The sequence below is a fragment of the Pan paniscus genome, chromosome 12 (genome assembly GCF_029289425.2).
Source record: "Pan paniscus chromosome 12, NHGRI_mPanPan1-v2.0_pri, whole genome shotgun sequence".
NCBI lineage: Eukaryota > Metazoa > Chordata > Mammalia > Primates > Hominidae > Pan > Pan paniscus.
In genome coordinates, this window is record NC_073261.2 from 25,524,879 (window position 1) to 25,548,051 (window position 23,173).

At 41.5% G+C, this 23,173-nt stretch overlaps 1 protein-coding gene across 1 annotated transcript in view; it reads right to left on the reverse strand.

Moving 5' to 3' along the window:
- LOC129397125 (ranBP2-like and GRIP domain-containing protein 4) overlaps positions 1-20,241 on the reverse strand; it is a 72,722-nt gene extending 52,481 nt beyond the window's left edge. The window contains exons 1-5 of the mRNA XM_055107528.2: positions 17,413-20,241; positions 12,053-12,392; positions 4,772-4,839; positions 3,080-3,191; positions 2,484-2,636 (exon numbers count right to left, since the gene is read on the reverse strand). Of these exons, the coding sequence (XP_054963503.1) occupies positions 2,484-2,636; positions 3,080-3,191; positions 4,772-4,839; positions 12,053-12,127 (408 nt within the window). The 5' untranslated portion in view covers positions 12,128-12,392; positions 17,413-20,241. The remainder of the gene's footprint in view (positions 1-2,483; positions 2,637-3,079; positions 3,192-4,771; positions 4,840-12,052; positions 12,393-17,412) is intronic.
- Between the last annotated feature and the right edge of the window lie 2,932 nt (positions 20,242-23,173).

Here is a 23,173-nt window from a genome sequence, read left to right on the forward strand (position 1 = left end):
TAAACAAATGTCAGAAACTGTTTACCTTAGCAAGCCTTAAATTTTAGGAGAAATGGAATTACTTTGCATGACAGTTATAAATCTCATGGATTTCAATTCCAAAAAAAAAAAAAATCTGATACAGGAAAGGTGTAACAGTGCCTTCAAGTTATTAAAGAAAATCTTTAAAGAATGCTTCAAAGTATCTAACTTGTTACACTGCAAGAAAAGAATCTCCTGCCATTACATATGTTCTTTAACACTACTGACACCAGATTAACTGGATTGCCACGCCCAATAGGGGAGTTATGTTTGAGGCATAACACCTAAGAGAGTAAAGAAATCTGCACAATTAGACCTCACGTTTTAGACTAATATTTAAAATCCAGCTGCTTATTACTGGGGAGAAAAACTTATCAGTAATATTTATCTTTGGAAGCATCTTCAATGCTTTTTCAGCTTCAAAAATCTGTACATGATTGTTCATAGCAGTTGAACAATAGCCAAAACCTAGAAATAACCAAAATGCCCCTCAAAAGTGAATGGTTAAGGCTGGGCACAGTGGCTCACACCTGTAATCCCAGCACTCTGGGAGGCCAAAGTGGGTGGATCACCTGAGAACCCGGGAGGCAGAAGTTGCAGTGAGCCGAGATAGCACCACTGCACTCCAGCATGGGTGACAGAGCAAGACTCTTGTCTCAAAAAAATAAAAATAAAAAAACTGAATGGTTAAATTGTGGACCATGAAATACTACTCAAAAGTAAAGGAACCAACTATGGATATACAAAACTTAATATGGATCACAAATGGTATTATGCTGACTGAACAAGCCAACCTCAAAAGGTCACATGCTTGGCTGGCCGCGGTGGCTCACGCCTGTAATCCTAGCACTTTGGGAGGCTGGGGTGGGCAGATCACATGAGGTCAGGAGTTCGAGACCAGGCAGGCCAACATGGTGAAACTCCGTTTCTACTAAAAATACAAAAATAAGCGGGACATGGTAAAATGTGCCTGTAGTCCCAGCTACCCGGAAGGCCGAGGCAGGAGAATCGCTTGCACCTGGGAGGCGGAGGTGGCAGTCAGCCGAGATTGCGCCAGTGAACTCCAACCTGGGCAACAGAGCGAGACTCTGTCTCAAAAACAATGAAAAAAGAAAAAAAAAGTCACACATTTCATGATGACATTTACATAACATTTTGAAATCACCAAAGTATAAAGATGGAGAACAGATTAATGGTTGCCAGAGGTCAGGCATAGTGAAGAGAAGTAAATAGCGTGACTACAAAAGGGGCAGCATGAGGAAGATCTCTGTGGTAATAGAGTAGTTCTGTATCTTGACGGCAGTGGTGGTATGAATCTACACATGTTAAAATGAAAGAAAAACTATACATACACATTGTACCAATGTCAAAATTCCCGATTTTGATATTGTGCTTTGGTCGGGTTAAACAGATTGAGTATCCCTTATCCAAAATGCTTGAGACCAGAAGTATTTCAGATTTTGAACTTTTTCAGACTTTGGAATATTTGCAGGATACTTAGCAGGTAGAGCACCCCAAATCTGAAAATCTGAAATCCAAAATTTTCCAATGAGCATTTCTTTGAGCATCATGTCAGCGCTCAAAAAATTTCAGATTTTGGAGCATTTAGGATTTCGGATTTTAAATGCTCAAACTGTATAAGCATTGGGGGAAAATGAAGTAGCATATAGGATCTTTCTGTGCAATCTTTGCAACTTCCTGTGAAAAAACTCTATAATTATTTCAAAATTAAATTTCTTTAAATTTCTATCAGAAACATATATAATGGGGGTAGGAGGAAGCTAAAGGCAAATATACATTTATAATTTTATATTGTACATACACAATAAAGTATACATTAATATATAAAACATTACAATATACATTTTAAATGTTTGCCAAACATATTTGTGTAGATTTTCTCCAGAACAGTTGCTTAGTAAACTATATTTTACTCTATAAAGAATATCAGGACCAGTCAACACACTAGCAAGAACTTCCTACCATTTTTAGTAATTACGTCTTATATACTAGAGAAACCACCTTTTATCTTTTGCTTGAAAACCTTACTATCTCAAAATACAATCCCTTCCACTTTCAGACAATAGTTATTAGAAAACACTTCTTTAAAATATCCCTAAATTGTCATCCTGTAGGTAATTTTCACTTAATGAAGCAAAAATTGTATACCAGACAGAACTTAATGTAAATCTTAGCTCTACTTAGTTTACAGCTACTAAACTGTAAAATCCCTAAAATATTAATTATTCCAGAAGGGTAAATGAGATGTCACTTATAAAGTATAACAATGCCTAATAAGACAGTAGATGCTCAGAAAGGTTTTAATACACTTTTTAAAAGAAAAATGTTAAAGGAAACACAAACACCTGGGCTTAAGGTTTGCTATTGAAAAGTAATTTAAACTCCAAATATTAGAAATGGTTATGTCTTAAGTTTTCTCCCTTTATGTTTTGTTTGTTTACCTTTAGTTTATAAATTGCAGGACTTCCTGGGAAATGTTTACTTGCTCTTTCAACCCAGTATTTTGCTCTTCCATTAGTAACATCATTTTTACAAAGCAATTCTGCAATCTTCAACACAAGATCTTTTTGTGTTGGGTTTAATTCCATTGAACGCTAATATCAGAAAAGAAATTAAAGATTAGTAAATAAATTGTATGTATGTAAGTAGGAGTATATATACTTATATACTTATAGATAAAGGTTAAAAATTATCACTCCAACCCTTAAAAAATTCTACTTCTAGAGAAAACATGTTACTTCAAAGGTGTTAAAATAAAAGTGTCTTGGAATTTTCTAGAAATGAATCAAATAAAAATTATATTTGTGTCATTTGAATACAAAAAACACAAAAGAACACCATTTCTGACCGTGTTAGACTTACAATTTATAGGTGTTAAACAATTCTAAATCTGTTCCAAGCTGTGTCACATAATTGTACTATGATACCAATGCCTGTTTTATGATATTCATAAAATATATTTGACTTACTTATATAAATTTATCTGGGCATCATGTGTTTGGCTATGCAAAGGCTATATTTGAATCCTATAACTTACCCTGTAACATTCAACGGCTTTCTCTGTGTTTTCTTCCAATTCATAAAGAAGACCCAGAAATCTGTGAGCTCTGGGATCCCACTGTTGCACATCAATGTAAGTACATATGCATCTGTTTTTTAAAAATAATACAAAAGTAAATTAAACTTAGAACTGTACTTTTAAATGCTAACCGAAGAATACATCTTAAACCAAAGCAACCACTAAACTCGTTTATATTGTTACTCAAAACTACCACTATTCATACAGATAACTCAAAAGTATTCATAGAAAGAAATGGGTAATACTTAAAAACATGTACATAGAGTTGACCACATACTCGTTTTACCATTAAATGTCACATTTACCAAATTTTTCTCCAGTGTTATCCACACATAATAAATGAACATATCAATTGCTTTTTCTTCCTGATCACATTTTAATAAAGCACTAACAGTTTTGCCAATAAATTAGAAGTGATTATAATAAACATTTTTAAAGTTATCATAATGCAAAATACTAAACAGCAACAATTTCCCAAACAAAGGGAAATACATTTACCCTTTAAGCAAGAAAGTAATTTCTAACAGTACTATATCCAGCTAAAATCGAACAGAAGAAAAATTACTAATTACAGTACCAAATGCAGGAAATTTCCATTTCTCAAATCAAGTAACAACTAAAATAAGTAAATATCCTCTAGGTTCCTTGACAGTATTACGATCAGAGAAATTAGGCCAGACCCAAACTAAGGGATTAAAGTCTCACAGTAAAAAGGTACAAGAGTTAACAGTCACAGTGCTGCTAGTTACATAATTTATGTACCACCATTTTCCTTTCTTACCAGCATTTCCAACTTCCTTTGGATGCCTTTAAAAGTCTGCCTCCCAGCTGGGAGCAGTAACACACACCTGTAGTCCCAACACTATGGGAGGCCGAGGCAGGCAGACTGCTGTGCTCAGAAGTTCAAGACTAGCCTGGGCAACATAGTGACACCTGTCTCTACCAAAAAATGCAAACCTCAGCCAGGTCCACGTGGTGGTGCGCATCTGTATCCCCAGCTACTTGGGGCGCTGAGGTGGGAAGATCTCTTGAGCCCAGAAGGCAGAGGTTACAGTGAGCAAAGATGGAGCCAGCTGCTGCACTCCAGCCTGAGCAAGAGAGACAGATACTGCGTAAAAAAAAAAAAAAAAAGCCTGCCTCCCTCTTAATTTCCTGCTTTAATCCACTCCCAGTCAGGAAATCAGAATCACCAAGCTTCTTATCCCTAGGATAGAGCCTTACAGCATCACATATTGTGTCAATTAAAGATCTTTTATACAAGCTATTCTCCTGCCTTACAATTACAGTTTAATTTTTTATTCATTGCTATTTTCCATCTGATTAAGGTATCAGATATCTAACCAAAAACAAATTAAGATATAGGCATGGTCCTCTTTTACTCCAACAGAAGACAATTTTTAGAAAAAGTGTTTTAAGCCAAACAATTTCTTGCCCTTGGTATAAAGCAGCAGCATGCAGAAAACACTAATTGCAGTTTCAATCTCAATGGAATCTAGGCTGGTCCTTAGCATCAGTCTGAGTGATAAATCCCTTATTCCAGAATACACTTAGGAAGAACTACTAAGAACATATTTTTACCTATTTCAAAGAAGAAAATGAGAAAAGGCATTGATTTTAAAAAAAAGAATACATGTTACAGTTTGTACTTACTTTTTAGCAAGATCATATTCTTTAGCTTCATAATGCAGCTTTGCAAAATAGAATTCTCTCATTGACTTCTAAAAAAAATTAAAAGTTGTTTTACGTTTCATACAGAAATATTTTCCAACATTTTTTCAAAAGTAGTAAAAATCTGTCCTAAGTTTATGTTCAAATACGCCATTTTCATTCACTTAAAAGTTTTTTTTAAAGCCTGACAAAAGCATAATTCCATGTTTTATAATTTCCTATCACAAAACAAAAAATAGAGCTGGGTGCAGCGGCTCATGCCTGTAATCCCAGCACTTTGGGAGGCCGAAGTGGGCAGATCACCTGAGGTCAGGAGTTTGAGACTAGCCTGGCTAACATGGTGAAACCCCGTCTCTACAAAAATAGAAAAATTAGCCAGGCATGATGGGGGGTGCCTGTAATCCCAGCTACTCGGGAGGCTAAGGCACGAGAATCAGTTGAACCCAGGAGGTGGAGGTTGCAGTGAGCCAGAGGTTGCAGTGAGCTGAGATCGTGCCATTGCACTCCAACCTGGGTGACAGAGACTCCAATCTCCCAAACATCATCATCATCATCATCATAAATAAGCTGGGTGCAGTTGGTCACAACTTTAATGCTATTTAATTCTAGCACTTTCAGAGACCAAGGTGGGAGGCTAGCTTTGAGGCCAAGAGTTTGAAACCAGCCTGTGCAACACAACAAGATCCTGTCTCCAGGGGGAAAAAAATAGCCAGGCATAGTGGAGCATGCCTGTGTTCCTAGCTACTCAGGAGGCCAAGGAAGGAGAATCACTTGAGCCCAGGAGGTTGACACTGCCATGAGTTATGACTGTGACACTGCACTCCAGCCTGGGTGACACAGGGAGATCCTCTCTCTAAATAATAAATACATAACATACAAAAAATAAATTCAAGAAAGAAAGACAAGCAGACAACAGAAGTTAAGAATTTTCATCAGCCTTGGAAATCTTGGAAACCCTGTGGTACCACTCTCTCACTTAACAAACAAAAGAAACCAGCTTTCTTTGGGGGGGAAAGGTATTCCAGAAATCTCTTCTCCTACCATGTGTAAGCCTCTATGGGAAAGAATAAGTAAGTACTTAGGATCTATTAAGGCACTGAGGATTCCCTGGTCCATGTACTGTTCTCTCTACAGATCAGATCAGTATTTTACAGTCAAGGAGTCAAAAAGGCAGAAATAAATATTGAATTCTTCAAGTAATAAATGAGGTCCACAGCCTGGCTCCTTGGTTACATAAACTCCAAAGTCCAAAATGCTGATGCACACCAGGCTGGGTGCGGTGGCTCACACCTGTAATCCCAGCACTTTCGGAGACTGAGGCAGGTGGATCACTTGAAGCCAAGAGTTCGAGACCAGCCTGGCCAACATACAGAAACCTCCTTTCTACTAAAAATACAAAAATTAGCTGGGCATGGTGGCACACGCCTGTAATCCCCGCTGCTTGGGAGGCTGAGGCAAAGAATCGCTTGAACCCGGGAGGCAGAGGCTGCAGTGGGCCAAGATCGCACCACTGCACTCCATCGTGGGCAACAGAATGAGTCCATCCCCCCCCCCAAAAAAAAAATGCTGATACAACCAGAGTATGTTCCATCCATGTGATAAAGAGTATACAGCTACTCAAACATCTTATTTTTGAAATTCCAAGACCCCAGTGAATGTCCAAAACGATGAATAGTACCAAACCAGGTTGCCATCAATCGAAACATGTTTCCTGTTTGTGTCCCCCACCCACAAATTTAATGTCTTGTCCATCTCAACTAAGCACTTATCACACACTGTGGCTGTAACTTTTGCAGTTTGGGGTGTCACAACAAAACTAGCACAAATTTCTTTTTCCTTCTTCACAATTTCATGGACAAAAGATTTGTTCTTACCATAGATCTTAGCAACTCCAGTATATGATCTTTTTTCTTTCCTAAGTCAAAAACTCACCTCTTCACTTAAAGGAAGCACTATATGGCTTCTCTCTGGCATATGTGAACTGCCAGCATCGCTACTCTTGCTCTTTGGTGCCATTTTAAATAAAATAAGGGTTACTTGAACACAAGCACTGCAATACTCCAACAACTGATCTGATAACTGAGACGGCTAGTATGTAACTAGCGGGTGGCGAGCACATACAGCATGAATATGTTGGACAAAGGGATGACTCGTGTCCTGGGTAGGACGGAGCAGGAGGCCGTGAGATTTTTATCATGTTATTCAGAACTGTTTGCAATTTAAAACTCATGAAATGTTTATTTATATAATCTTCCATTCAATATTTTTGGACCACGGGTGACGCAGGTAAGTAAAACCACGTAAGGCAATACCGTGGATAAGAAGGGACTACTGTACCAGCAACGAACAATCAGAAAAGGAAATTAAGAAAGCAATTCCATTTACAATCGCATCTAAAAGAAAAAAATGCCTGGGAATAAATGTAAACAAGGAGGTGAGAGACTTGTATGCTTAAATTACAAAACGTTGCTCAATGCCAGGCTAACACCTGCAATCCCAGCACTGGCGACAGAGCAAGACTCCGTCTCAAAAAAAAAAGAACTATAGCAATCTTAACAAAAATAATACACAACAGTCCGGACAGCACATAAAGGAACAAGGCTTGTTCCCCCCTTCCTTTTTTTTTTTTTTTTTTTTTTGAGATGGAGTCTTGCTCTGTCGCCAGGCTGGAGTGCGGTGGCTCGATCTCAGCTCACTGCAACCTCTGTGTCCCAGGTACAAGCTGGGACTACAGGCAACGCCACCATGCCCAGCTAATTTTTGTATTTTTAGTAGAGATGGGGTTTCACCATGTTGGCCAAGATGGTGTCGATCTCTCAACCTTGTGATCTGACTTCCTCCGCCTCCCAAAGTGCTGGGATTACAGGCGTCAGCCACCGAGCCCGGCCAGTTCCCCCTTTTCAAAATGAAGAAATAGATTCAAGGTACAATGCCAAAACATAATAGAAAAATAATTCCATTACCTTCTTTGCTTCCAACTATGTTATTAAAGTAGACAATCTTAAGATAATTAAACAACTTTACAAATTATTCTTCTATATGATCTTTTGCCTCTAACCTGCTCACTTTACAAGGGAACTGAAGCTCAATCAGGTAAATGTCTTGTTTAAAGATACACAGCTAGGAAGGAGCACAGCCCATGTTATGTAAACAGGACAATATCTGATTCAAGCAGTACTTCTTTACATGACAGCAGATGTCACTATAAGCAAATACCTGAATTCACTTAAGCTGCCAAATATCAAGAACTGATGCAGGGCTCAAAACAGGAACAGTAAGACCCTAAGAGATGCCACATCATCGCTATCTTGCACAGTAAGATAGAGATGTAATTGTAATTGTCCAAAACTTAATGTTTGTGGCCTACTTTTTCATTATGCAGTTCTAAATTTCTCTTTTTTTTTAATTCAAACGGAGTCTTGCTCTGTCACCCATCTTGCACAGTCAAATGAATCTCCCTCCCCCTAAAATCCTCCAAAAAAGCTGCTGTTCTCAACAAACCCATCTGATCAGCTCCAAATCTGTGGAGTCCCAACAAGGGTGAGGGCCGTGATTATACAGGACAATGAGGAAAAGTCTAGATACTGAACCATGAGTTCCCCAATCTTCTTCCCCGGGAACATAAGGGTAAGGAAATCTCTCAAAAGGCAGAACAAACAAAAGAGGAGAATAAGAGAAAAATTAGAGAAACTCCAGCTTTCAGGTAAACATCATTAAAAAAAGGGTAAGAAATGGTCAAAGAAATAATACAAGAAATGCTACAGAACTGAAAGAAATGAGTTTCCCAATTGAAAGGACACTTCCAGAAAACCTTTAAGTTACCAAGAACAAGAATCTCATCGGACTCCTAACAACAGAACTTCTAGAAAATGAAGCAATGCTTTCAAAATTGTGAAAAAAAATATTTCAAACTCAGAATTCGATAACCAAATGATCAACCAAATTAAGTAAAGACGTTTTAAAGACATACCATTAGTTTCCAGACCAGCCTGAACAGTATGGTGAAATCCCATCTCTACTAAAAATAGAAAAAATTAGCCGGGCGTGGTGGTGCACACCTGTAATCCCGCTACTCGGGAGGCTGAGGCAGGAGAATTGCTTGAACCCGGGAGGCGGAGGTTGCGGTGAGCTGAGACCATGCCACTGCACTCCAGCCTGGGCAACAGAGCAAGACTCTGTCCCAAAACAAAAACAAACAAAAAAACCTCTCATCCACTTTTCCTCAAAGCAAGTGAGACTATGCTACACCCAAACAAAGTAAATGAAGAGGACATGAGATACAAGAAACAAAGGGTCTAACTCAGAAAAAAGATGAAGGGAATTCTCAAACTGATGATACAGGGAAGTCCCAAGAGCACAGCTGTGTAGCAAAGAGGAAGAAAAACCAATCCTGGTTGGAGAAGTCAGTTAGTAAGGGTATTCCAGGTAGACAGACAATCAATCAATCAATCAATGTTTTAAGCTGCAACTGATGGGATTATGTGACCAGTTTGACCACATTTGAGGGTGTAAATTGCTGAGTTTAAGTAAGCAAGTAGTAACACAACATACAAGCAAACCAAAAAATAAAGCAATTATTCAATCCAGGAAAAACAAAACTGCACAACAAGGGCAATTCAAATGCAAAAATATTTACCTTATATTTATATAAATGTTAAATATTCATTTAAACAAAAACTGCAATAACAGTACTGAAAGAATGAGGGGCAAACCAAAGTGTCTGAGGACAGTTTTGGAGGAGCATAATAGCCAGTACAGAATGTCTAAAATGGGGCCCGGCGCGGTGGCTCACGCCTGTAACTCCGGCACTTTGGGAGGCTGAGGCGGGCGGATCATGAGGTCAGGAGATCGAGACTATCCTGGCTAACACGGTGAAACCCCGTCTCTACTAAAAATACTAAAAAATTAGCCGGGTGTTGTGGCGGGTGCCCATAGTCCCAGCTACAGGCTGGGGCAGGAGAATGGCGTGAACCCGGGAGGCAAAGTTTGCAGTGAGCCGAGATCGCGCCACTGCACTCCAGCCTGGATGACAGAGCGAGACTCCGTCTCAAAAAGAAAAGAAAAGAAAAGAAAATGTCTAAAATGGGAGAAAGGAAATTAAAAATAACAAAAGTATATACGTGTGTTACTCAGAAGTATGAAGTATAGATGTAAAGGGCAGAAAAAAACAACTAACAGCTGTCAAAGGTGCCTGCCTGTAGTCCTAAGTACTCAGGAAACAGAGGTAGGAGGATCATTTATGCCCAAAAATTTGATGGCAGCCTGGGCAACACAGCAAGACCCTATTCTAAAAAACAAATAAATAAAAATAAGAGCTGTCAAGTAGCCTTTGAGAAGTAGGAATCAGCTGCAGAATAAGAAACCAACTTGACAGAACATAGAAAAACTAAACAGAAGCCATCTGGAAAAAGAAAAACTAGAGAAAGAATTATATATTTTTTCTTTTTTTCTTTTTTGGAGACAGAGTCTCGCTCTGTCACACAGGCTGGAGTGCAGTGGCGCAATCTCTGCTCACCACAACCTCTGCCTCCAGGGTTCAAGCAACTCTCCTGTCTCAGCCTACCGAGTAGGTGGGACTACAGGCGCTGCCACCACGCCCGGCTAATTTTGTATTTTTAATAGAGACGGATTTTCACCATATTGGTCAGGCTGGTCTCTCGGCCTCCCAAAGTGCTCGGATTACAGACGAAGAATATTTTTAAGAAGGGCAAAAGCACATGTGAGGGAGTAGAAAAATGGCAAAACAAGAGAAGACTAACAAATGAAAGCACAATGGAAGACTAGAAAGATATGATATACAGACACATCATCACACTCCAAAACTCAGACATTCTAGAAAGCATGGGCAGTTCACAGATGGCCAGCCTCTGCCAAACTGGGGGAGAATACTAACCTCTTTATATTCTTCACAGCCACTGCCTCTTCTCCCTCCATTCTTTACCTTCTATCCAAAGCACCCTGTTTTGTCATTTCACTCAAACCTAACTTCACAGAATAGCTTCACATGTTCCAAAGTTACTCACTAGTTAATCCATATTCCGCTGAAATCCCCAGGTTCTAATGTAAATGACTTTAAATTTGGGGGGGGGAAGACTCTGTAAGTGTAAGAGAGGTGATCATAATAACCAATCCTCAAAATTTTGCTACCACTCCACTTTATTTAATGTAAAAGTTATGTAGTTGAAAGAACATTCTAACTTCTGTCTAGACCAGTGGTTTTTAATCTTTTGGAAGCCAAGGTCCCCACTAAGAATCTCAGAAAGGCTCTAAGGTTGCTTTTTTTTTTTTTTTTTTAAGCTTGTTTAAAAAAAAAAAAAATCAGGCTGAGCAGAGTGGCTCACACCTGTAATCTCAGCACTTGGGGCCAAGGCGGGAGGATCACTTGAGCCCAGGAGTTGGAGACCAGCCTGGGTAACATGGTAAGACCCCATCTCTACATTAAAGAAAAAAGCCGGGCATGGTGGTGCATGCCTGTAGCTGGCATGCCTGTAGTCTCAGCTACCCAGGAGGCTAAGGTGGGAGGACGGATTGAGCCCAGGACGTCAACGCTGCAGTGAGCCACGATCCCGCCACGTTCCCGTCGGGAACAAGCCGGGAGAAAGAGGAAGCGCCGGCGCCAACAGTCTCCCGCCCACCGCGGTCCCCCCAGGACTCTTCCTGCGCTTGCAAGCGCCAGGCCGCCCACAGGACTGCGCTAGCCGGCCGGCGCCTCAACAGAGCTCGCCAGGGAGCAGCGCCCGTCGGGAACCATGACGCCTGAACCATGGAGGCTGCCGCCGCCCGATCGCCCGGCCGGGTCGGGGCCGCAGCCGCCGCCCGATCGCCCTGCCGGGTCGGGGCCGCCGCCGCCGCCCGATCGCCCGGCCGGGTCGGGGCCGCCGCCGCCGCCGCCCGATCGCCCTGCCGGGTCGGGGCCGCCGCCGCCGCCGCCGCCCGATCGCCCTGCCGGGTCGGGGCCGCCGCCGCCGCCGCCCGATCGCCCGGCCGGGTCGGGGCCCGCCGCCGCCGCCGCCGCCCGATCGCCCGGCCGGGTCGGGGCCGCAGCCGCCGCCCGATTGCCCTGCCGGGTCGGGGCCGCTACCACCGCCGCCGCCCGATCGCCCTGCCGGGTCGGGGCCGCAGCCGCCGCCGCCCGATCGCCCTGCCGGGTCGGGGCCGCCGCCGCCGCCGCCGCCGGATCGCCCTGCCGGGTCGGGGCCGCCGCCGCCGCCGCCCCATCGCCCGGCCGGGTCGGGGCCGTCGGTCTCTTCCAGATCCACTCACCTCTGGAGGCGACGGGTTGCAGCCCAGCAACGAGGAGGAGACGTACGGCTCCACATCGGCGTTGCTGCGCGTCATCGCGCCACCAACCTGGCTCCTGAGACGCGTGAGAGCACCGCTCAGCCCGGCAGCAGTCGCCACTTCCAAGAGGAAAGCGCCTACAAGCCAGTGACACAGCGGTGTAGCCGTTGGAGAACCACTGTGACGAACTTGCGTTCTGCCTCAGCACTGTGTATCCTTGGCGACGTGGGCGCTGGAGCTGCACTCGGCAGGGCTCTTGGCAGCCCCCTGTGGTCTGAGGGTGTCTTGACATGATCTTATGTATAGAAAACCTTAATGAAACCTCAAAAAAAAAAAAAAAAAGACCTAAACTATCAGTGATAATAAATGAGTTCAAAGAGATTGTACCATACAAGGTCAATTTAAAAAAATGAGTTGTCTACTTATACACTAGCAAGGAACAATTCAAGTAAAATTAAGTAAACAATTCCATTTATAATATTATAAAAAATAATAAAATAATTATGAATAAATTTAACCCAAACGTGTAAGACTTGTAGACTGGAAACTACACAACACTGTTGAAAGAAATTAAAGAGGAGCTAAATCAATGGAAAGACATCCCGTGTTCATTAATTGGATGTAAACATGTCTACACAAAAACTTGTATACAGCCCAGGCATGGTGGCTCACGCCTGTAATCCCAGCACTTTGGGAGTTTTTGATGGGAGGATCACTTGAGTCCAGGAATTTGAGATCAGCCTGGGCAACACAGTGAGACCCCCATCTCTACAAAAAAAGAAAAAACAAAAACAAAAGAAAACCTATACATGAATGTTTATAGCAGTACTATTTTTATTAGTAAAAGGTGGAAACAATCCAAATTTCCATCTACTGAAGATGGATTTTTAAAATGTGGTATTATTGGGCACAGACACACGTGCCTGTAGTCCCAGCTACTGGGGAGGTTGAAGCAGGAGGGTCACTTGAGCCGGAGAGTTTGAAGCTGCAGTTTGCAGCTGCAGTGATGCTCCTTGATCCATGCAGGAGCTGTGATCAGGCCTGTGAAGAGCCACTAAACTCCAGCCTGGGCGACATAGTGAGATCTCTGTCTCAAAGAAAAATGTGGTATAGCCATACAATAGAATATTACTTTTGCATAAAAAATAATGAAGTACCAATGCATACTACAACATGAATCAGCCTTGAAAACATTCTTCTAAATGAAAGGTGCCAATCACAAAACCTCATATATCATTTCATTTATATGAAATATCCAGAGTAGGCACACTCAAAGACACAGAAAGTAGACTAGTGATTGCCAAGGGCTGGGCGGAGGGGAAATCCGGGAGTGCATGTGACTGCCAATGTGAATGGAGTCTCTCATTGGGGTGATAGAGATATTTTGGAATTAGATTTTGGGGAAGGCTGTAAAACATTGCAAATTTACTAAAAAAAAAAAAAAATCATTGAATGAAATTAAATCCTATGGAGATGATAGGTATTTTCATTTTGGCCAGGCAATCTACCTGATTAGGTTCAAGCCACAAGTTCCCACCCCTCCATTCTGCAGTCTGGTTCCAAAGTCAGTTCAGTGTCCAAAGTCTTCACAGGACTATTCAGTTCTGTCTGACTTGTGCACCACCCAGTGGCCAGTTGTGTCTGTGGGTGATGGTCTCTCAGTTCAGCTGTCAATCTTTGGTGGGTTGAACAGGACCAGATCTATGCAGGAGCAGCTCAAGAATGAGCTCTGGGGTTTATAGACAGGTTAATGGGGTTGCTTCACTGATTAACTCTCTCTCAGCAATTACCCTCAGTGATCTTCACTGATGGATAAGTTCAGAGAGTCTTGGCCCAGGATGGGAGGGTGGCTTTGGTTTCAAAAGGTCTATAAACTCCTGATGTTGTTTTCTAAATATGTGTATATATGCATTAGGTTTTGTTTCTCAAGGCAACTTGTTCCAATCCCCTTCTTTTACTGTTGAATAAACCAAAGTCTGGAGTCGCTGCCCTAAGTGTAATTGAATTAGCTCTTTAAATGCCTTACTGACTAAAAGTGAGTGTGAATAGATTTTATAGTTGTTACTCCTGATCAGAAATTAGTGATCAGGACTATCACTAGGCCAGGTGCAGTGGCTCACATCTGTAATCCCAGCACTTTGGGAGGCCAAGGCAGGTGGATCACCTGAGGTCAGGAGTTTGAGACCAGCCTGGCCAATGTGGTGAAACTCCGTCTCTACTAAAACTACAAAAATTAGCTGGGTGCGGTAATTCCAGCTACTCGGGAAGCTGAGGCAGGAGGCGGAGGTTGCAGTGAGTGGAGATCGCGCCATCGCACTCCAGCCTGGGTAACAAGAGCGAAATTCCATCTCAAAACAACAACAACAACAACAATAAAAGGTGATCTGGAATTGGAAAACAATACAGTATTTTTTAAATGAAGTTTTTAAAGAGAAAATGTTTCAAATTTCATGTTTGCTTCCACTGCACCTGTGATGTATAGATTTATTTGCTAAATACAGCAGACACGTGTTTTTAAGTTATCCTCTATGCCTGACACATTTGTGCCCACCTTAGGCTCTTCCAGTTCCCCTTTAGGTCTACAATAGGATAGAAGGAAGAAAAGACTAACACTTACTGAGTTCCAGGTATTAGACTATGTACATGCAAGGGAGATGACTATTTTCCTTAGGCTCAGATGAGAATGCTAAATCTCAGACAGGTTAAACAACTCACTCAGGCCACACACTTGCTACAAGATGGGGCCAGGGTACAAATGCACATCTATTTGGCCCCAGAGGCCAGAAGTGCTCTGCACAATTCTACACTTTCACAATCCAATGAATCTGGCCCCTTCACCTTGGGCATGAATTTATAAAACATTGGCCATGACTGGAGAATGTGGCAGGCTGTTGTCACAGTTATAGGCAGAGGGTCCATGGCCATGGGACATGATAGAGCTACCTGGCCCTTGAAATGGATTCAGGATCCCATTGGCAGCACCTTCTTCTCAAGTGTGTTTTTGTAATGTCTCCCCAGCTTTGACCTCAATGAATTGGAGAGATAGAGATTTCTGGATCTCTATGACTTGTTGCTTAAAAGGAATAGGGTACATGAATATCCCCATTTTTTCAGACTACATTGTTCTCTACCTCTGTAATCCTCAATTCCTAACACTCAATAAATACTAGAGGACTGATGACACTCCATGTGCAGGACACTGCGCTGGGAACACTGAAACAATCAACAACACACTGCACCTGCCATCCAGGAGCTCCAAGGCTGGGGTTAACACTGAGGCCAACTGACCCAAAGCTGTGACCACACTTTCCTGCTGCAGGCCCAGCCCATCCTGGTTATGAAAACCACTCATTTTTGTCCACACACACCAGGGGATAAACACCAGCCCCCACTTCCGAGGCTGCTCACCAAGCTGAACTTGCTGCCTGTCAGCCTAGGATTGGTTTATTAGATTTCTGTGTGTACATTTCCCTCTACCTTCATTTCTTCATCTCTATCATTGAAAACTATCCCTTTTGTATCCCCTTCCTTCTTAGTTGATTTCTTTCTTAAAATTTGGTGGGATAAAGTGATTTTCACTGCAGGATTAAATTATCAGTCCTCAGTGGCATTTGATTATTAGCAATGTACTCCTAAAAATTAAAGAATTACTGTTCTAATGGGAAATTTTCAGGTGTAAAGTCTGTTCACTGATAGATCCCACATCAAACTACAAAGGGTTACACACCTAAGTTAGAACACATATGTGTATACACACACATCTGCAGTAAATACTGCTTACTAATTATGCTATATTTGAATATGTCTGTATCTTCTATGCTCCTGGGTGTCTAAAACAACCTGCTTCCATGTAGAATCCCATTTATTTTCAAGGCCATTGTCAAAGCTGCTTCTCTCCTCATCACTTTACTCTCATAGTGATCAGTCTCCAATATCCACTCTGGGACACCTCGTTTTTCTTAGCATCTCCTATCTGCTACCCTGCCTCTCCACACCTCTCTCTGACATCCTGCCTCAATCTCTTGCTTCCATTGTTGCTGTATTCTCTACTACCCATATCAGAAAGATGGCCAATGCCATTTGCTTCTGTTATCTCCAAGTGATGATCATAGATGCCTGGCTGTTCCTCTCAACGTGCTCTCTCAGGCCTGTCCAGAATACCTTATTCCTTTAAATTGTGCCTTCATTCAATCAGGAGTTGGAAGTTTGTGGTGGGGGGGGGGGCGGTGTTTGTTGTTCTTTTTCCTTTACCCCATTTGTGAGTATTCATTCTTCCTTAGCTTGTTATGAAAAATCCCAGTTGTGACCCATTTCTGTAATTATCACTCTTAAAAGGTCATCTAAAAATGTATTGGTTTTTATCAAAAGATTTATTTAATTTTTTTCTGATGACTGGGAGTTCCTATGTATAAAAACAAACAAAAATGACCTGATTTGGTGCAAAACCACAGAAGTGCTACCAAGGTTTCACAGTGGTAGCTCACTCTGCTCTCAACAGCATGGTTGATAATGATCAGGACTCACTCTAGAAGTGCTTCTAAAAGAAATCTGCTACATATGAAATCTACACACCATCACCTTCAGCTGGCCCTGAGCTATTTCTTACAGGTCAGTCTCAAGTCTCTATAAAACTACCTACATATGTAGGTAGGTACATCTAAAAAGAAACGTGTTCGGTAAGTGTGGGTGATGCTTTCAGTTGGCTGTGCTCATTTCATGGAAGTTATGCAACCCAATTTCGAGTATCCTGGCACAATCTAGGGCCACCTCATGAGTAAAATGCAAAGCCCTTCCGTGTTGCCCTCTCTCACTGCCGCCAGCTGTGGGTTGCGGTTGGCTGCCAGACACACACTTCCTCCACTAGCACTGCCACCTGGCTCCCAGTGAGCCCCTGCAGACTGGACTAGTGTGTGTCTGCATCAACCCCATCCCTGCTCCCCACCAAGGATGCCACCCAGGAAGCTGACACTGCCCCATTCACAACACATTAATATTATCGTGAAGTCCGAGCTGCTGATTTCATTTGACTGGGGGCATGTAGACAACATGAGCAGCTGAATTTTAAAACTGACTTTCATGCAATCGTCACTTGTCATTGGTAAGGATCCCCTAAAAGGAAATCCTATCAAAGTAATCTCCTTTCATTAAGATCACTAAGAAAATAAGCAGAGAGAGATAAACTTATTTTGTTCCATAACAAAGAATGTATTTCATGTCATAGGAAGAGTAGGAAAGAAAAAGATGTGCTGATTATCTGACCTTTCAGATTACTGCATATTTGAGTTGCTGAACAAAGGACAAGAGGGCTGTGAAATACATTTTGAAAAGAAAGGGTTACTCACTCCATTTGGAAAAAGTAAGATCCTGTGTCATTCAACTCAACTGGCCAAAACTCCAAAACACAATCATGCAAAGCAATTCTCGAGGAACTCCTTGGGTTCAGCTCCACATGTTCCTGTGATCCACTGCTTTTGTACCAGCTTTTGGTGGTTGTTTCAATCTCATGTGCAAGTGAACACGAGCAATGTTTCAGATAGAAAAGTTCCCCTTCAACCACAGTAATGTGGGGACGTGAAGTACAAGATTCTTCAAAAGATTAGTAAAGTAAAATAAATAAAAACAAAAACCAAAATGACAAAGGTAACTTTTTTTGGTCTCCTAATGCGTTAGGTGAAGAAGCAAGGTTAGCAAGAAAGTCCTGAGAAATCTCGGTGTCAATTTCCTGTGGGTTCTTTATTTTTGCATCAATCTTTCCAACACTAGAAAGGATAAGGCACTTTCAGAACATAGATGAAAACACAACTTCTGACAGTTTCTCCCGAACAGAAAGGTATCAGAACTTAACCAACCGTAGCTAGAAGACTGATAATTGTGTCACCTCTTAGAAGAAAATATTACACATTACAACTTCTTCACAGGGAAAGCCACAGAAGTCACAGTGCTGCCATACCTACCTCAAAATATACCCTGCTGAGGAGTCTCAGTAGAAAAGAAAACAAGAAACCTAGCAACCTTGGCGTTCTTCCTCTGCACCATCAGAAATCTCACTTACCTTGCATTCACCCTGCCTATCTAACATTCCCTGGCAAGTGTGGGGATGGTTAAAGGTGTGCCTATGTAACTTACAGTGTGTGTACATTTATTATTACTGTAGGTCACCATGTGGATAATCAAGAATTCATTAATATAATATCAATCCAAATTTGCATATCTGTCACTTTCCCTCTTTCTCAATTGACCCAGATTCTCTGGCTTTGGAAATATATCTGAACCATCGTCTACACAGGATAGGTGCTCCTTCCCCTCTTTCTGCACTTGTGGTACTTCAAGTTCAGCATTAATGGGTCTTTCTCATAATCTACCTTCCAGTGACTCTCGGGTGCACTTTTACCGCATTTTGAGGATGAGAGTATTTAAATTGAACGAAACATTTCCCTTAGGACATGGACAAAATGCCCTCTCTATAGTCAGGGTTTGTTTCTCAAAGCAGCAGTCTGGTTTTAACTCAAAATTGTTAACCACAACATAAAGAGGAAGTGATGTGATAGAAGTATTCTGATATGGTTTGGCTGTGTCCCCATTCAAACCTCATCTTGAATTTAATCATGGGGGCAGTCACCCTCATGCTGTTCTCATGATAGTGAGTGAGTTCTCATGAGATCTGATGGTTTTGTAAGGGGCTTTTCCCCCTTTTGTAAGTTTCCTGAGGCCTCCCCAGCCCTGCAGAACTGAGTCCATTAAATCTTTCTCCTTTATAAATTACCTGGTCTCAGGTATGCCTTTATTAGCAGTGTAAGAATGGACTAATACAGTAAATTGGTACCAGAAGTGGGTGCTACTGTAAAGATACACAAAATGTGGAAGTGACTTTGGAACTGCATACAGGCAGAGGTTGGAACAGTTTGGAGGGCAGTTTGGAACAGTTGGAACAGTTTGAAGAAGATTAAAAAAATATGGAAAAGTTTGGAACTTCCTAAAGACTTGTTAAATGGCTTTGACCAAAATGCTGATAATGTTATGGACAATAAAGTCCAGGCTGAGGTGGTCTCAGATGGAGATGAGGAACTTTTGGGGAGCTGGAGCAAAAGTGACTCTTGTTATGTTTTAGCGAAGAGATTAGTTGCATTTTGCCCTTGTCCTAGAGATCTATGGAACTTTGAACTTGAGAGATGATTATCTGGAAGAAGAAATTTCTAAAGAGCAAATCATTCAAGAGGTGACAGAGCATAAGAGTTTGGAAAATTCACAGCTTGAGAATGTGGTAGGAGAGAAAAATCCATGTTCGCTGGAATGGGGAGCATGGAATTAAAGCTGGTTGCAGAAATTTGCATAAGAAATGAGGACCCAAATGTTAATTGCCAAGACAATGGGAAAAATGCCTCTAGGGTATGTCAGAGATCTTCATGGCAGACCCTCCCATCACAGGCCCAGAGGCCTAAGAGAAAAAAATGATTTCCTGGGATGGGCCCAGGGTCCCCTTCTGTGTGCAGCCTAGGGACGTGGTGCCCTGCATCCTACCCCTCCAGCCATTGCTAAAACAGGCCAAGATACCAGGTCAGGCTGTGGCTTCAGAGGGTGCAAGCCCCAAACCTTGGCAGCTTCCACAAGGTGTTGAGGCTGCAGGTGCACAAAAGTCAAGAATTGAGGTTTGGGAACCTACGCCTAGGTTTCAGAGGATGTATGGAAACGCTGGATGTCCAGGCAAAAGTTTGCTGCAGGGGTGGAACCCTCATGTAGAATCTTTGCTAGGGTAGTGTGGAAGGGAAATGTGGTGTTGGGGCTCCCATACAGAGTCCCCATTGGAGTACAGCTAGTGGAGTTAAGAGAAGACAGCCACCATCCTCCAGGCCCCAGGATGATAGATTCACTGACAGCTTGCACCACGCACTTGAAAAAGCCCAGAAACTCAACACCAGCCCATGAAAGAAACCAGGAAGGAAGATGTACCCTGCAAAGCCACAGGAGCGTAGCTGCCCAAGGCCATGGGATCCTACCTCTTGCAGCAGCGTGACCTGGATATGAGACATGGAGTTGAAGGAGACTATTTTGGAACTTTAAGGTTTAATGACTGCCCTATTAAATTTAGAACTTGCATGGGGCCAGTAGCCCCTTTGTTTTAGTCAATTTCTCCCATTTGGAAGGGGTGTATTTACTCAATGCCTGTACTCCCATTGTATCTAGGAAGTAACTAAATTGCTCTTGAATTTACTGACTCATAGGAAGGGACCTGCCTTGTCTCAGATGAGACTTTGGACTTGGATTTTAGAGTTAATGCTAGAATGAGTGAAGACTTTGGGGGACTGTTAGAAGGGCATGATTGTGTTTTGAAATGTGAGAGCATGAGATTTGGGAGAGGCCAGGGGTGGAATGATATGATTTGGCTCTACCCCAACCCAAATCATCTTGAATTGTAGTTCCCATAAGCCCCATGTGTCATAGGAGGGACCTGGTGGAAGGTAATTTAATCATGGAGGTGATTACCCTCATGCTGTGCTCCTGATAGTGAGTGAGTTCTCATAAGATCTGATGTTTTTATAAGGGGCTTTTCCCCATTTTGCTCAGCCTTCTCCTTGATGCCACCATGTGAAGAAGGATATGTTTTCTTCCCCTTCCACTATGATTGTAAGTTTTCTGAGGCCTCCCCAGCCATACAGAACTGTGAATCAATAAAGTCTCTTTCCTTTATAAATTACCCAGTCTCAAGTATGCCTTTATTAGCAGCATGAGAATGGACTAATACACATTCTTTGAAAACATGGATGTTGAATATACCACAAAACACAAGAGTTAAGGAGCACCAACTTCATGTTTTCTGGTTGCAATACAATCTCTATTTTATACTAACACTTCAACATAGAAGGTGTGATACATGTGTATATGTGGGTGTCAGCTTCAATTGACATGCAAAACCCTGGTGAGTCATTAACAGTTCATTTATTTTCCTGTTTTAGAGTTAATATAATAAAGTGCATAGGCCATACAATATGTGCTCCTTTATGTCTGTGTTATTTCGACATGATTGTTATAAATGCATTCATGCTGTAGCAGTGATGTGGTCTTTTCTCATTGTAATGTAGTATCTAATCGTGTTACCATTTCACAATTTATCCATTTTATAAAAGGATGCATGTTGGGGATTTGGTTTATTAAACAAATGTCTATTGGATATTGGCTTATTTCTAGGTTTTCAGGTTTATGCTTGTCTTAAAAAGCTTCTATAAACACATATGACTGTGTTTGGATGGACATGTGCTCTCTGGAAATATTATCATTTGAAGAAACTTAATGTGAATTACACACTCTCCAGAGGTAGGAGGTTGATAATTGAAAGTCCACACCACCCCCCTCCTCAGGCAGCTAGAAGCTTTGGATATCTAATCATGGTTTACCATTAGAGGCTTTGTTGATTACCATAATGCTTGTTGGAAATGGTTCTTGATGGGATAAATAAGTGGAATTCAAGGTTTGTGGAGTTCCAAGTGCCAAAATAGGCACTCCTATTGTTCCATAAACACAGTATAAGAACCCAGCAGTGCCAACAACAAATGCCCTTTGGAATAAAGTCTGTGTTTGAAACTGTCTTGAGTTTGGACAATCATAGCATTTTGTCACTTAAACTCAACTAGGTTCAGTGAATCCTACATGTAGAACATTGTCATGTCTCCCTAGAGTGAAACATTCATGAAAAGTGCTCTCCAGGGCAGGCAGCTGGGAGCTTGGCAACTTTGCACAACTGGCTGCATGGCTGTTTCTGTGCCTGAAACATGCTCTCATTATAATGAGGAGTAAGGCTATTAGTGTATGTCCACAGGACATGGAACTCATGACACACTTTCCTGTACCTTGCTTTTCCACTCACTTGTTTCTGACAGATCATTACATATAAAAAAATGAAGATCTACCTCATTCTTTTATCATCTGGGTAGGGTTCTATTGCAGGGATCTCAATAATAAATGGATTCACGTAAGTAAATATACCCTGAGATTGGACCTGTGTTATTTGAAAGTACCAAAAGCTTAATTCAGCTATCTCTTCAGCAGTAATTATCAAAGTAGGGAAATGAGCCCATGTGTTTCCCTCTCCTAGATAATAGATCAAGGCAAATTAATATTTGTGCTCCCACTTTCTCCCCCAAAGCCTAAGGAATGCCTTGCTGTTCAATCATGGAATGCTAAAGAATGAAGTCTCAGAATCCTTCTCAATTAAAAAAAAAAAACAACTCTAGGCAATCACTGCTAATAAGTTAAAATTGGTATTTGACATCTACTATGAAGCCTACTTGAGCTCCTTGGTCTAGCCAGTCTCTTTGTTGTATATTCCGTCTCACTCTAATTTTTTTAAGCTGTCTAATATATTTGTCATTTACTTTTCTCATTATTACCTAAATAATGAGATGAATCTTTGCCTCCCTCTCAGGAAGGAGAAAGTGTGTTTCAAACTTCCTAAAACCCAATAATAAAGATGGCTGCCACCTCCTCAGTTTCAAATAACATGAAATAAATTTTCACCTCAGACAAATGTAATTTATTTCAAGATGCAAGTTTTTCACTCTGCTCTCACTACATGAACTCAGACTGCAGAATCTTTTCTTTTCTGAATAAATTCAGCATCTTCAGTAGCCACCACATAAAAAAAAAAAAACTTTGACATTCTTCCTCAATTACTCATGAAATATGTTTGAGAATATGTATAAGGTCACTTACCTGCAGTGCTTACAGATATAAGCACCCAAAGGGTCAAGAGTAATTCTCTACAATTCATGGTTTGGATTCTGCTTCAAATGCCTTCTCTGGAAAACAGAATAAAACAGATTCAGCCAAAGCTTTCAAACAAAAGCGTGCCTATCTTATGAAGGTTTAAAAATCTTCTGGCACACAGATTTTTAAAAAAACAACCTAGAAGATTTTTATAATCCTTAATATAGTAACCAATTCTCAGAACTTTCAGCCATATAAAATTAATAAAATTTCAAATGAAGTTTTGCTTCTGGAAGAAATCCCCAATAATTTATTTCTCTGATACAACAGAGTCTGAAGAATTTCAGGCCTGGTCTACTAAATCCTGCTTCCAAGGCCAAAGTTCAGAACAATAGTACTGCTACA